The sequence below is a fragment of the Aplidium turbinatum genome, chromosome 2, assembly GCF_918807975.1.
Source record: "Aplidium turbinatum chromosome 2, kaAplTurb1.1, whole genome shotgun sequence".
NCBI classification, from domain to species: domain Eukaryota; kingdom Metazoa; phylum Chordata; class Ascidiacea; order Aplousobranchia; family Polyclinidae; genus Aplidium; species Aplidium turbinatum.
In genome coordinates this window covers 55,279,705-55,295,312 of record NC_137473.1, presented here as the reverse complement: position 1 = coordinate 55,295,312, position 15,608 = coordinate 55,279,705, and the positions used below count along the sequence as shown (strand labels likewise).

Sequence of the window (15,608 nt, the reverse complement as noted above, 5' to 3'; positions counted from 1 at the left end):
TCCTCCCAAATGCCCACCTATTGATGCACATCCCTGGAAAGGTAATTTAATACTGAATCCGATGCATGCAAAATTTAAGTGGCATATGTTGCGAAATATAGTTTTATTCGAAGATGTTTGGAGAGGTATTTTTTATGCAAAAATCCTATTATTTTCTTGAATATTGTAAAAATATCCTCCATCTTTGAACCGTTCTGCTGGACGTTCCTCCCAAATGCCCACCTATTGATGCACATCCCTGGAAAGGTAATTTAATACTAAATCCGATGCATGCAAAATTTAAGTGGCATATGTTGCGGAATATAGTTTTATTCGAAGATGTTTGGAGAGGTATTTTTATGTAAAATCGTGTTATTTTCTTGAATATTGTAAAAATATTTCCCATCTTTGAACCGTTCTGCTGGACGTTCCTCCCAAATGCCCACCTATTGATGCACATCCCTGGAAAGGTAATTTAATACTGAATCCGATGCATGCAAAATTTAAGTGGCATATGTTGCGGAATATAGTTTTATTCGAAGATGTTTAGAGAGGTATTTTTTATGCAAAAAGTCGTATTATTTTCTTGAATATTGTAAAAATATCCCCCATCTTTGAACCGTTCTGCTGGACGTTCCTCCCAAATGCCCACTTATTGATGCACATCCCTGGAAAGGTAATTTAATACTAAATCCGATGCATGCAAAATTTAAGTGGCATATGTTGCGGAATATAGTTTTATTCGAAGATGTTTGGAGAGGTATTTTTATGTAAAATCGTGTTATTTTCTTGAATATTGTAAAAATATCCCCCATCTTTGAACCGTTCTGCTGGACGTTCCTCTCAAATGCCCACCTATTGATGCACATCCCTGGAAAGGTAATTTAATACTGAATCCGATGCATGCAAAATTTCAGTGGCATATGTTGCGGAATATAGTTTTATTCGAAGATGTTTGGAGAGGTGTTTTTTATGCAAAGTCGTATTATTTTCTTGAATATCGTGAAAATATCCTCCATCTTTGAACCGTTCTGCTGGACGTTCCTCCCAAATGCCCACCTATTGATGCACATCCCTGGAAAGGTAATTTATTACTAAATCCGATGCATGCAAAATTTAAGTGGCATATGTTGCGGAATATAGTTTTATTCGAAAATGTTTGGAGAGGTATTTTTTATGCAAAAAGTCGTATTATTTTCTTGAATATTGTAAAAATATCCTCCATCTTTGAACCGTTCTGCTGGACGTTCCTCCCAGATGCCCACCTATTGATGCACATCCCTGGAAAGGTAGTTTAATACTAAATCCGATGCATGCAAAATTTAAGTGGCATATGTTGCGGAATATAGTTTCATTCGAAGATGTTTGGAGAGGTATTTTTATGTAAAATCGTATTATTTTCTTGAATATTGTAAAAATATCCTCCATCTTTGAACCGTTCTGCTGGACGTTCCTCCCAAATGCCCACCTATTGATGCACATCCCTGGAAAGGTAATTTAATACTGAATCCGATGCATGCAAAATTTAAGTGGCATATGTTGCGGAATATAGTTTTATTCGAAGATGTTTGGAGAGGTATTTTTTATGCAAAAAGTCGTATTATTTTCATGAATATTGTAAAAATATCCTCCATCTTTGAACCGTTCTGCTGGACGTTCCTCCCAAATGCCCACCTATTGATGCACATCCCTGGAAAGGTAATTTAATACTAAATCCGATGCATGCAAAATTTAAGTGACATATGTTGCGGAATATAGTTTTATTCGAAAATGTTTGGAGAGGTGTTTTTTATGCAAAGTCGTATTATTTTCTTGAATATCGTGAAAATATCCTATATCTTTGAACCGTTCTGCTGGACGTTCCTCCCAAATGCCCACCTATTGATGCCCATCCCTGGAAAGGTAATTTAATACTGAATCCGATGCATGCAAAATTTAAGTGGCATATGTTGCGGAATATAGTTTTATTTAAGATTTTTCGAAGGTATGTCATGTCGCACTTTATGCCTCGCACTTATTCACGGATAACTTTTTTAGGCGGAAAGAAGAAAAATTATTCTGCCAGAATGACGGTGGTATAAGATGGCGCTAAGTTCAAAACATGAAAGGTGGATTCAGAATTACCGGTACAGTGCTGTAGACTTGTTGAATTAGGTTGTTGCAGTTGCTAAGAAACTTGTTTTGTTACACATTAAGTCAGGCTAACTGGAAATACTAGTGTTTGTATTGTTTATAATTGCACTGTACTATTCTCGCAACAGACAAAATGAAAGTTTTCTCTCTTGTCAAAAGAATTATATAGGCTATAATTGTCTGGTTTCCTTCATCCTTTTTTTATGATAAAGCTTAGGTTGAGAGTTTGCTTTGTTGAACTATACACAGACAAAATATAGTAACTTTCAGGTTTAACATGTCTGTATTACACAAAAACATAACTTAATTAAAATAAAGGAAGTGGCTATGCTTATGGCACCGAAGATATACGGTAGCCATTCCATGCCTTTTTTTATCTTTACATCGCTTTTACTGCGCATACGCGCTGTTCGTGCATTTGCGCGCTTGCCTGGTGTTTTTTCTTTCACCTTCTCTTTCAATTTAGCAAAAAACGAAAGAAAAATTAAAAAATGCATATGTATATACGGTAACTTCTAAATTCAACTGTTTTTGCCAAGTGAATCAGTGGGGCGTGCGATTTTTGTCTGGCTCGTACTCCCAAGGATATGAGTTCGATACCACCAGGAAGTGCTTTTTTTAAACTAAATTCTATCCCAAAGTGACTCAATCGTTAGGCTACACATTTTTGTGGCCATTCAGTTTAGTTTGTTTTTAGTTTTGACCATCACAACGAAAAAACAGTATATATATGACAAACATAGCAGAAGTCTAGCAAAAGGTAGAAGCGACAAAATGCGGACGTTACGGTATAGCGTACAATCTGTGCATGATACCAAAGCAGGACAATCAGTTTAAAATATGGCACGGTCGTAACACCTTAATAATTTTTTTTATAAATTTAAAACAAAGTGAAAAAAAGGCTAGTGAGGTTTTTTTCTTTAACAATTAATATGAGTAAAAAAAATTCTAAATTTATAAAATTTAGAACATAAGTTGCAGATATACATATATATATATGTAAATAATTTAAGCTGCTGCAAACAATCGTCAGTGTTTTGTGTTTGCAAGCCCAGAAACAAGTTTTCTAGTTCTACAAACTTTTTTGTGTGTTATTATTGCATGTCAATTTAATAGATGTATATATATAAACATCAACACACTTAATTTAATCGAATTTGACTTTAGTTTATTTTAAAACATACAGTATTAATATTATCCATTTTCTTATTAATACGTTCTGTTTATGTGCAGTTAGTTGATCTGTTAGACATCATTCTTCATCAAGATCAACTTTCCTCTTCTTGCTAACCTAAGGGAGTGGTTTATTGTCGATTTCTATGGCAACATTTGGTTTGGATGAGCTTTGCTTACGATGTAATGCTGCAAGAGAACTGAAAGATGTTATTGGCATTAATGTTTCAAACAATATCCTAGAAGAACTTCAATCTATTAGCACTGACAGTGCAAAAGTGAGTTTTTATGTGAAATTTGAGAAATATAATACTTCTTTGGTTAATAATTCAGGTGGTTAATATGTGAATTCACATTAACTTTTATTAATGTGATTCAAATGAAAAAGTGCTGCCATAGAGTGAAAAATATTATATTGAGATTGTGATAGCATATGATACCAGGCCTCGAAATTCACGGCGGACATGTCCGCAGTCACAGCATGTGATGTCCGCGGGAAGTACCCTCTAGATCGGTCATATTTGTCCGCCGAGAAATAACGCAGGAACTAGCGATGCAAATCGTCATTCATAGCACGAGCAACTGTTGCAAGAATATAATTTGCGCTGAGAATGCGAAATTATCGCATTCTCAGCGCGCATCTAGAAAAAGTTAATACTGTATCCCCTAGCTTCCATTCATGCAGGAAAACTTTCGATTTTTACGTTGCTTCTACGATTGATGACATTGAGTCAGCGTAACAAAAGTGAATTCTTCGCTAAGAATCGATGGGAGTAGCCTACCGACCGCTACTTCTACACTAAGCACGCCCAACTTAGTTCAAGTCTTATGTCACAATGTCTGGCTTTGATCTCCGAGTAATATTGATAAGGCAATGTTGGTTACAAAGTTAGATGATACGAGTAGGTTACTACAGCAAGATGCAGCAAAACTTAAGTTTTGGTACTACAGTAAGAAAGAAAAGACCCAGGATAAATTCTGAAAGTGAGAATGAAGGCGATGAACCTACTACTAGGAAATTTAGTGGTGATAGACGCATATATTAAAGAAACAACGAATGTAAGGATTAGCTCTGCCAAAGATCACAACACATCGTTACCTCATATGGCTGCAGCTTCAACATATCTGGCCGAAGCCATCAATTTCCGATCACCAAGGCCCTCGACAATATGAGTGACAACAAAAATAATCAAAATTAAGAGGTGTTTTGAAATCGCATATTTTATCGCTAAACAAGTGCGCGCATTTACGCTTTTCCCTCAATTAGCCAGTCTGGAGAGAAGACACGGAGTAGATCTCGGTATTACGTATCTTAACGACAAGCAATGATCACGTGGACATTGGCGCACGTTTTTGAAGATCGATACTATTGAAGCTCTCATGCGCATATGCCTGGATGGCCCTGACTGCGCTGAATATAGCCCCGAGCCTGCCGTGATCTCGTGGAATACTGATACTATTTTGGAGAGGTGACCGCATCACGGAGAGAGCAAAAAGTAATTGCGCTTTTTCTAATGTTTTGTTTATTCTTTTCGTCACTTTCCCTCACATGACACGCAAAAATGAACCTAAAGAAAAAGCCTAGTGAAGCTTCGCACAGCAGAAAATAGCGTAGAAGTTTTCCGACTCGTGCCCAGAGCATTGTGACGCAAGAAGCCATACGACCTCGGAGGTGGAAGTTAATCAGTTATGCGGCGTATTTTTTTTTTTATTATTTATTTGCATCAGACACAAAGTCCATAAAATTCAAAATTTTAACAATCATCATATTATCATCATCATCATATTTAGCAGCTACACGGCGCTTTGACTCTTCAAGCGCACCTCATTGGTTTGATGAAAGCCTTTTAGAGTGACTTCGCTGAAATTTTAAAAAGCCTAAACCGTAACTATGGTTCTCAAATGGCGAAGACTTATCAAGATAACGTGATTAAGTATGACGATCGACGTTAAAACTGGTGTGTCCGCCGTGAGACTTAATTTGTCCGCCGAGATAGCTGCTCAGACCGGACACGTTTGTCCGCCGTCAACAAAAACGAATTTCGAGGCCTGGATACAATGTACCTGCAAAATGCAATAATGCATATGCTTCCAAACAAGTGTCAGTGCATGTTTACAAACACTTGTTTGGAAGCAGGAAATGACTATCTAGAGTTCTAGACATTAATTCTGCTATTTTCATTTTGACGTGCCATTAAAGTGCCGTGGCATTTTTGCAAACATAGCTGATTACCTGTGTACCATTGGGCAGGCGTCCGTTTGAGAGTCATTCTGGTACACTCACCACTTGGTGATGCTGCCAACTAGAACAAAACATTTCAGGAAAAATGCATGAAATAAATCAAATATAAACACCAAACAAAGGAATTTTGTTTCATACCAACGTTTTCTTCAACTTGTTTTGTTATTTTTGTTTTAGGTTTGTAGCCAAACAATATTCCTAAATTACTGTATTTTACAACAAAATGCGATTTTTGACAACCTACAGATGAAACCAAGACGGAGAATCTCGAATCAAAACAAAATACCGTACTTTTAATGTTTTCATTCTAAACAATCTCACTAACAACACTTGATGAAATAGAGCAAGTTTCTAAGAAAAATCATTGACCGTATTCACTGCATTGCAGGAAAACTCCTCAGATTGCCAGTGGTTTGGGAATGACCTCAACAGTATGGATTGCTGCAATGCAATAATAAGCTGGAAATCAAATGAAGAAATAGAAGTAGGGAAACTTATTTGCAATGATTTTATTTCTACAAACATTTTGTTGTCACTGGGTTGAACTACTCTACATACGTTCACATTCACACTTTATGTGCAGCATCATGAAACAACCTTTAGCTTACAAAGTAGGTCTAGTGTTAAATAGGATGATGAGTTTTAATAACGATTTTCAATACCGGGTATCATAGGCGTCGAAACAGGGTGGGCCGGGTGGGCGACGCCCACCCTGTCGTGAAAGCAAAATATGTTTCGCCCACCCTGTTTTCGCCCACCCTGCCGAATAGGGCACTCGCCGAAAAAGGCTCTCGCCGAATAGGGAACTCGCCGAATCGGACTAGCCGAATCGGATTAGCCGAATCAGACTCGCCGAAACGGGCCATTCCGTTTTCATGACACTTATGAAGTGTTCGTTACAATTATTTCCGTTTTTGTTAAACGCTGAATTATCCAACCAACTGCATCGCAACTGCTTATTTTATACTATCGGTGTGTCTCGAATCGCTAGGTAACCGACAGAACAAAACAATTCCGCGACAACAACGCTGTGTTGAAAAAAAGGCGGTAATGAACATGACTGCATTGTTGTTGCTGCGGCAACTGCCACACGCTGGCGCATTGGTGAGAGAAAGCCACGTTTGATCTTTTCTCCGAATGGTCTCACTTTCGTTACGTCACAATCAAACTTCACTTCCGGGTCAGCGTAAGGGAATATGAACATGACATCCTGGTTTTTTTTCGCTGAGATTTTTCGGTCATTAATTCGAAATGACGTGCAAAAATTCGGTTATTTTTTTTTCAGGCATTTTTTCTGATGAAAATATTTCCTTTCAAGTAGCTGATACAAACAGTCTTCGAAATTAGCGTCGGCAATTACCGAGGTGATTGCCGACGCAGATGCATGAATGGCGCATTAGCCTCGGCAATAAAAATGCCGAGGCCACACTAGCGGATTGTAAGGTTAGGGTTGGGGTTAGACATTCCTCCCAGTCGTTATGCCACAGCCATAGATTTGATCCTTAGTCAACACTCTGATGGAGCTCTGCGAAAGAGGCCTGTGGATGGGTATCAAAGCACGAAAGCAGCAAAACGTGGACGCTTCATTGCGAACGGCGAAGACAGTGTAGATTTACAACTAAGCGATAAGCCTCTTGATATTTCTGATTCCAGTGATGACGCGACAACCTCATCCTCCCATACAGCATCTGATGATTCCGATTCTGACAGCTAGTTCTTGATCAAACAGACTTTGCGTTGCTCGCAGTATCCCAATTGTGCCGAATTATGTTAGTGTACTGTATACGTATATAAATCGAGGCAATCTTTTCGCAGGGAGCTATTAATTTGTTACCGGTACCTGGTTGAGCAATTAACCTTATTTTATGATAATTCAACGTCTCTAGATGTCGAATTAATGTAAAACAAATGTAAATTTCTTATTGGGCAGTGTTGTTACACAATATAACCTGCTGGGAAAATTATATCGATTTGTGCTGACTCGAACGTTGAATCAACCTAAAATTAACTTACTTTTCCCCCCCGTTAGTTATTTAACGTGAATTGTCATAACAGTGTGCATAATCGCGTTGCTCGCTATATCGCTACTTTTGGTATTATTACATCACAACAAATCAAACAATGCGGTCGTGATAGACTACTCTAGTATATTTTTCGCTTCTTGTTTTGCATGTTTTGGTACAATTTTTTTGTAATAAACGTTCACAGCAATTGCGAGACAATTTCAACTTTTGCCGTTTGGCCTCGGCAACGTTTTTGCCGAAGTAAAAATATGCTAATTTCGAAGACTGTACAAACCAAAATTGGCACTTCCTGACTAGCTACAACATTAAGTTTCGCTGAGAAACGTTGTCGTGTTTTATCTGAGAAAAGTTGGAACAGACAAACGTTTCTTCAACGTTCATCAGCGAAACTCAACCTTGCAACACTTTTTTCGGACATTTTGACCGAATTGACTGTATTTTTTTCGGACATTTTGCTAAAAAATCGGTCAATGACCGATAAATGACCGAAAAACCCCCCAGATGACATCATAATGAACATGACAATAAAATAACCGATACAAACTAAAGACGTATGAACTGAAACAATCGCCTTTTCACAAATCTTTGCCTTTTACAAATCAAAATGCGGCAAATCCGAAGGCGCCACTTTAAAGATAACAGGTCACGCACTTTTTAGGTTGCAAAGGAAAACAGAAAAGAAGCTTGTTTAGTTTAGCAGGGCTCATAAGATCGCAAGGCGCAAGAAAGCAAACATCAAATCTATTAAAGCTTAATTGCTGCAGCGACGCTAAACGCAGTCTTTGTGAGAAAGACTAACCATTGCGAATTTGCGAACATTCAACACATTCAATGAAATCTGTTTGAAAACTCTCGCCCACCCAAAATTCCTCTCTTCTAAGAAAAAATCGACGCCTATGCCGGGAATATATGAATCAGCTTTGTTTGAACGTTGACTGCCAGTTTTAAACTTTTTTTAATAAAACTCCTTTTTTAAATAAAACATTTCTTGTTGAAATATTACTGGCATTTTAAAAGCTTTTAAGGTACCGTACAAAAACAAACTGATAAAACAGTAGTTTTCATTTGTTCAATCTCAACATTTTTGCTTTTAGATACAAGTGCCGTTGCTTTTACACAAGATTTGTGTTTTTCTCTCCAACCATCTGGATGTTGAGGGATTGTTTCGCGTCTCAGGCTCTTGGAAAAGAATTCCTTTAATAAAGGTGCAATTTGTTTCTCGGCAGCCGATTTGCAGCAAGAATTGACAGGGATAGACACGTGTTTCGCCCATGAGGCTGGGCTCATCAGTATCGCACCGTATTCTGCCACAAATTTATTCGACCACCGCTTTACCAGTCAGTTTAACTCTTATCTTTGTGGAAACAAAGAAAGAGCCAACAAAACCAGCAGGCGCCAGGGCAGAGGACATTGTGAAGAAAGGGGCGTTCTTCCCGGCTATCAGCACAAGGCTGAGCACTCACTAGTACAGCGAGCAGCTGCGATTCGCCAACCATAACGGTGTAGCTTCCACGCTAGCCATCGCAGCTGCTCGCTGTACTAGTGAGTGCTCAGCCTTGTGCTGATAGCCGGGAAGAACGCCCCTTTCTTCACAAAGGTGCAATTTGTTGATAGGCTTATTCACTGATTGATTTTTGTTTACACGATAGGGGTGATGAAGTTGCTAACTGCCAAGCTACTACAAATGTTAATTGCAAATTTAACAACTTATAAATACCTGTAGTATAGGGCATAGGCTATTTATTATACATGTTTAGACTAGAGATGTAGGCCTATACTGGCAATATTGGCCAAATTTGTCGGAATGGCCCGTTTCGGCGAGTCCGATTCGGCGAGTCCGATTCGACTAGTCCGATTCGGCGAGTTCCCTATTCGGCGAGAGCCTTTTTCGGCGAGTGCCCTATTCGGCGAGTTTTTGAAATTTTTAAAAGGAAATTATCGGGTACCGTAGCCTAATTGCAATTGCCGTTTTTACATCGTTTTAACGTCGCTAAACGTTGAAATCGTGCAGAAAGGAATAAAAATAAAATGTTTGAACTATTAAATTAAAATTCGTCATGTCAGTTCAGTTATTTTTATTTTTGACCATCATATGAAAAACAATACACGTCAACATAGCAAAGGTAAAAGCGACAAAACACGAACGTTAAAACGTGCTTGAATTCGTCATGTCAGTTCAGTTATTTTTATTTTTGACCATCATATCAAAAACAATACACGTCAACATAGCAAAGGTAGAAGCGACAAAACGCGAACGTTAAAACGTGCTTGAATTCGTCATGTCAGTTCAGTTGTTTATCTTTCTGATCATGATATCAAAAACAATTCACGTCAACATAGCAAAGGTGTAGAAAAAGGTAAAAGCGACAAAACGCGAACGTTAAAACGTGCTTGTGACCGAAGTAAGTTATTGAGTTGAAAGAAATTTGGCAAGGTTGTATCACCTTCAGAAAAATTAAGATATGAAGGAAAAATAAAACATAGAATATGTTACAAAAAAAATAATGTTTATATATGTCTATAAGTTAGTACTTTTGAATAGTTAAAATCATAGGCGCCTAACTATTTTTTTGGCCGTGGGGGCGAAAGCGTGTTTCATCAGCAGCAACGTAAATTCAGCGAAATGTCACGCAGATGGATGACGTAATTATGTCGCCACACTAGGATTGCTTTTATTGCCACACTCGGAGTTATCGCTACGTTCGACCTACCGTTAGTTATTATAAACAAAGCTCGACCAAAACACATGCTATGCGTCTGCGTTGGCTAGCGGTTGACGGACTGCGATTCTTTAAGCTAAGCGCAACATAAAGTTTAGCAACAAACTAGATTTATTAGCATGAAACAAGAGACGAAAAGGTTTACTAAAAGGTATACTGTAAATGGAATGAAAATTACTAACTTGATCATATGCTTGAAAATATACCTGTTGAAAGCAAAATCATTCATGTTTACAGCAATTCAACAGCACGTCACCTTTAATAAATTTAAAAGTTGCTGACATCCGTAAACAGCCCTTGAAAAATAGTTACAGAGAGACGTTTGATTAAGTTTTTGACTTGACATTGCTCCCTTTTCACTACAATATCGCAACTTATGGCTGAGGCTGACCAGCTTTCAAGTTTCAATTCGCTGTAATACGCCCGTTTTCGTGTTGCAGATGAAACAAAAGATGCGCATATTCCCCGCCTTTGAGCGGGTGTCTGCGGATTGAAGTGCGGATCTGCGGATTGAAGTCACTGCGCAAAAAACTATCTACACGCGTCGCACTTTTGAGGCGATTGGCGGGTTCCGGCTGGGGAGCTGGTGCTAAAACTCTTCGTACAGCTACCCTAGCCCTTGTTCATTCCACCGCTGAGTACTGCGCGCCGGTCTGGTGTCGTAGTTCTCACACCCACCAGATTGATACCGCCATTAACGACGCACTGCGTACTGTGACTGGATGCCTGCGTCCCACTCCAACGGACTGCCTACCCATCCTAGCAGGCATCCAACCCGCTGAGCTACGCCGTAAAGGAGCCACGATTTCTCTCGCTCGCCGCGCTTTGGACCCCGACCATCTCCTCCATGCAACACTCAAGAGACCACCACCTATAAAGCAGCGCTTGAAATCAAGACGCCCCTTTGTGCCTGCCGCACAACAACTCCTTAAGAACGCAGAAGAACTTAGTTTAAGTGCGGCACACTGGACGAACCACATGTGGAACACGGAGTGGCAAAATCACACCTCCACGCTCCGTGACTTCATACCCAACGCCGATCCCCGTCCACCAGGGATGTCCCTCGCAAGGCTTGCGTGGGTCAGGCTTAACCGCCTGCGAACTGGCGTCGGCCGCTTTCGTTCGGACATGCACAAATGGGGCCTGGCTCCTTCATCAGAATGCGAGTGTGGTGCCACGGAACAGACCGCAGACCATGTCATCCACCACTGCCTAACCCACCGGCCTCCACACGGTGCGCATGGTCTGAGAATCCTGGACGACGAGACTGCCGAGTGGCTGAAGATTTCCTGCCCTCCAATCTAGCCTGGAAAGATCGCTCATACGCCATCATCATCATCGGGTTTCTATGGCAACGGACGTGTGTGCGCCATGCAGTTTGCGCGAGTCCGTTGTTGTATTGATTATGCCGCTTGTGCGACTGTGGGCAGTGCGGTTTGTACCAGCCCTTGTTACGTTGGTTAGTGGTAACCTCGGGCCGAGACTTCAAGTTCATTTTCACGGCAACCGATTCACTGCCGCGACAATTCTCTGCAGAGGTTTCAACTTTTCAAAGCGACAGCGAGGCTGTTTGCAAGCGCATTAAGTTAAACGCACGCTGCGTCAACGTAGCAAATTATGTTGTTTTTGGGTGCATTCAACATCTGATGACATTGAATCGACGCTAAATGGTAGATTTTTGCTATGTCACAGGCAGCAAAATCAGTCATTTTTACATTGATTCAACGTCTGCAGACGTTAAATCAACGTAAAAGTGATAGATTTTTTTTGTCTGGAGTGGGATTGTAGCATCGCTACTCGTTCTAGTGATTATTTACTGCGAAGCTGTTGCGGTTTGCATTTAAAAATGTTTTCCTGCTGCCGATCGCTAGTTCATCTATTGTTTTATGTATCAATGCAGCATAAAAAGTTGCTCCCACGCGGAAATGTGCGTGGGGGCCTGGCCCCCACGGCTTAGGCGCCTATGGGTAAAATGATTAGTTTGGATCAACAAATGTGTGACCTACACTCTTACAGCTTAGATTGAAAGGAAATTATCGGGTAGGCTACCGTAGCCTAGTTATCCCGACCAGCAAAAATTTGTTCCAAGAACCCAGTTAGCCTAACAGTTCATTTTTACATTGTAGTAACAGAATGAAAAGGCTAACCAAATGTGTGGCCTATCGTTTTAACGTCGCTAAACGTTGAAATCGTGTAGAAAAGGGTGCTTTTGCTGACTAGGATACTTTAAAACTGAGAAACATTCACAGAAGCCCTACGATACGTTGCATTTTTAAGATAATGTATTCAGACGTTGATTCAATGTACAAATGAAATGTTATGCTAAATGGGTTCTTGGAACAAATCGTAGGGCTTCTGTGAATGTTTCTCAGTTTCAAAGTATCCTAGTCAGCAAAAGCTCCCTTTTCTACACGATTTCAACGTTTAGCGACGTTAACACGATAGGCCACACATTTGTTTAGCCTTTTCATTCTGTTACTACAATGTAAAAATGAACTGTGTTCTTGGAACAATTTTTTGCTGGTTGGGATAACTAGGCTACGGTACCCGATAATTTTCTTTCAATCCAAGCTGTAGGCCTCACATTTGTTGGTCCAAACTAATCATTTTAACTATTCAAAAGTACTAACTTAGTTATAGACATAAACATGATCTATTTTTTTTTTTGTAACATTTTCTTTGTTTTATTTTTCCTTCATATCTTAATTTTTTCTGAAAGTGTTGCGACCGTGCCAAATTTCTTTCAACTGAATAACTTACTTCGGTCACAAGCACGTTTTAACGTTCGTGTTTTGTCGCTTTTACCTTTTTCTACACCTTTGCTATGTTGACGTGTATTGTTTTTGATATCATGATCAGAAAGAAAAACAACTGAACTGACATGACGAATTTAAGCACGTTTTAACGTTCGCGTTTTGTCGCTTCTACCTTTGCTATGTTGACGTGTATTGTTTTTCATATGATGGTCAGAAATAAAAACAACTGAACTGACATGACGAATTTTAATTTAATAGTTCAAACATTTTATTTTTATTCCTTTCTGCACGATTTCAACGTTTAGCGACGTTAAAACGATGTAAAAACGGCAATTATAATTAGGCTACGTACCCGATAATTTCCTTTCAAAAATTTCAAAAACTCGCCGAATAGGGCACTCGCCGAAAAGGGCTCTCGCCGAATAGGGAACTCGCCGAATCGGACTAGTCGAATCGGACTCGCCGAATCGGACTCGCCGAATAGTAGCAGACCCAAATTTGTAGTGCAGTAAGGTCTCATATTTTTTACAATCAAGGATGATAAAATTGTTTATTATTTGAAGTAATAACGTCATGTTTTAGTCATAGAGCCATTCTTTCTGTTTTCAAACTTTCATGTTTTAAACTGTTTTCAAACTTTCATGTTTTAAACTGTTTTATCAACATATTGTATGTCATGTGCTTTTGCACTTTTAACTATATATGTTGCCTACATCCTTAGTGAATTTAAATCAGTGTTAGTTAGAAGGCCTGGAGATGGCATTTGCTCAATGTCAGCTGAGCAGCGGAGTGGTAAGAACGTCTGCGCGACTCTGAAAAGACGTTAGTTGATACCGCTCCAAAACATAGGCTGTGTCACCGCAGAACACTCAGTGGCATGGCACAATAATTGAAAACAACTGATCCAATATTTTTATGTCTCTTTACTGCTTTTTGCATAAGAATTATATTATTAATAAATTTAGATCACAGCTCTTGCATTCATTTCTTACTAGCTTGGCTTAGCATGACGTAGATTTGCTTGAACATTGGGTGCCGCAAAGTTTTGTTCATATTATTGTTCCAATGAAAATTTTTTTCCAGAAACGCTTGGAAAGTGGTTTCGAGTTAAGTGATGAATATCCTCATGATGTTGCAAACATTTTTTCTCAAATTCTACGCCAACTCCCAACCAGCTTGATTCCAAAATGCATGAATGAACTCATCAATGACGTCATGCAAAACGAAGATAGCAAGTTAGAGGTAAGATGCAACCCATATGATGAACTGCATCAACGAAGTGCTGAATATATTTGTGTTCTTAAAGTTAAGTTATTAAGTGATTTGAAACAACAGACCACTGAAGAAGTATGATCCCAAAAAAACGAATGTCATTATGAATCCCGAATGGTGCAGTAATCTCCCTGCACGTTGACAGGCAGGGACATTTTTCCTATAATAATAATATAATAATATTTATTTGCATCAGACAAAGCTGTCCATATCCAAAACAACGAAATACTACACAAACTGCAAATGCACAAATAACGAACAACAACAACGAAATAACAATGTAAACTAGACAGTCTTGCATTGAAAGAAAATGAAGGAGTGTACCAGCAAACATGTATATTGTATACTATAGGATTGGCCCATGATAAAAGAGAAGGTTCCACAGAGAATACAAACTGATATGCATTAAATCTACAAGTGAATAAAAAAATATCAGTAACCTCTCAAATACATGTGGCTCTATGCAAAGCGAACTTTACATGACTTTTGATTATTGTTTTTTTTTTTAAGTTATATAATGTCTAAGAAGACATTTTTAACTGCGGACAGTGGCTAATCTTTCGATCAGTGGCCAATTCAATTTTTCGGACAGACTTGGTCAATGTAGAGATCGAAACATTGGCCACTGTCCGCAGTTAAAAGTGTCGTCTTAGACATTATGTTTAAAAAAAGTCAAAAGTCATGTCAATTTCACTTGTGTGGAGCTACATGTACTTGAGAGGTTACTGATATATTTTTTTTATTTACTAGTCCTACATTCGTTGGGAAATGTTTATAGAGTCCTACTGGTTTACATTATCGTTGCAGGCTGTGGGCTTGTTCTGTCTGATGCTTCCCACGCGTCATCTTCACACTCTCATGTATGTCTGCCGCTTCTTCCACAAGGTGGCGTCGCACTCAAACAACAACAAGTGAGTTGTGGACTGTGAAGGGTTTGATCAAACGTTGTTGATAAATGCAAAATGGCCGTTTTCTGTTGGTTTGGTTAACTCACCCAAGCCATCAATAACTTGTTCTTTGTCACAGAATGTCTGCAGACAGTTTGGCGACTGTTCTAGCTCCTAACGTCATCCAGCTACCGATGACGCAAGACGGGACATCTGAGTTTGTTGCTGCCATGACTACACTGGCAGACTTTACTGGATTCCTGGTCAAGAACAGTGAAGTAATCGGTAAGATCGGCACCAACATGAGTTACCGGCCATAGCAGTCATGACGTCAGCAAGTTGCTGTGCGTGCGGGACATTAAGCTCCGAACCGAGGGGTCTCGTGTTCGGTTCCCAACGAGAGCACGACACTTTGTCAACTT

At 39.3% G+C, this 15,608-nt stretch overlaps 1 protein-coding gene across 1 annotated transcript; it reads left to right on the top strand.

The window, feature by feature from the left end:
• The first annotated feature begins 3,411 nt into the window (after nucleotides 1–3,411).
• Nucleotides 3,412–15,506, top strand: LOC145764446 (inactive Rho GTPase-activating protein 11B-like). The gene is made up of 6 exons (XM_082576059.1): nucleotides 3,412–3,563; nucleotides 5,916–6,011; nucleotides 8,646–8,756; nucleotides 14,111–14,269; nucleotides 15,107–15,210; nucleotides 15,326–15,506. Exons 1-6 carry the CDS (start codon nucleotides 3,432–3,434, stop codon nucleotides 15,504–15,506), a joined length of 783 nt encoding a protein of 260 aa, XP_082432185.1. The 5' UTR covers nucleotides 3,412–3,431.
• The last annotated feature ends 102 nt before the right edge of the window (nucleotides 15,507–15,608 follow it).

What these genes read in the sequence shown, in the direction of transcription:
- LOC145764446 (XM_082576059.1), top strand. Translation starts at nt 3,432, where the DNA reads ATGGCAACATTTGGTTTGGATGAGCTTTGCTTACGATGTAATGCTGCA. An exon ending in TTAGCACTGACAGTGCAAAA is followed by an intron (nt 3,564 to 5,915) that starts GTGAGTTTTTAT and finishes ACTGCATTGCAG; the next exon opens with GAAAACTCCTCAGATTGCCA. An exon ending in AATCAAATGAAGAAATAGAA is followed by an intron (nt 6,012 to 8,645) that starts GTAGGGAAACTT and finishes TTTTGCTTTTAG; the next exon opens with ATACAAGTGCCGTTGCTTTT.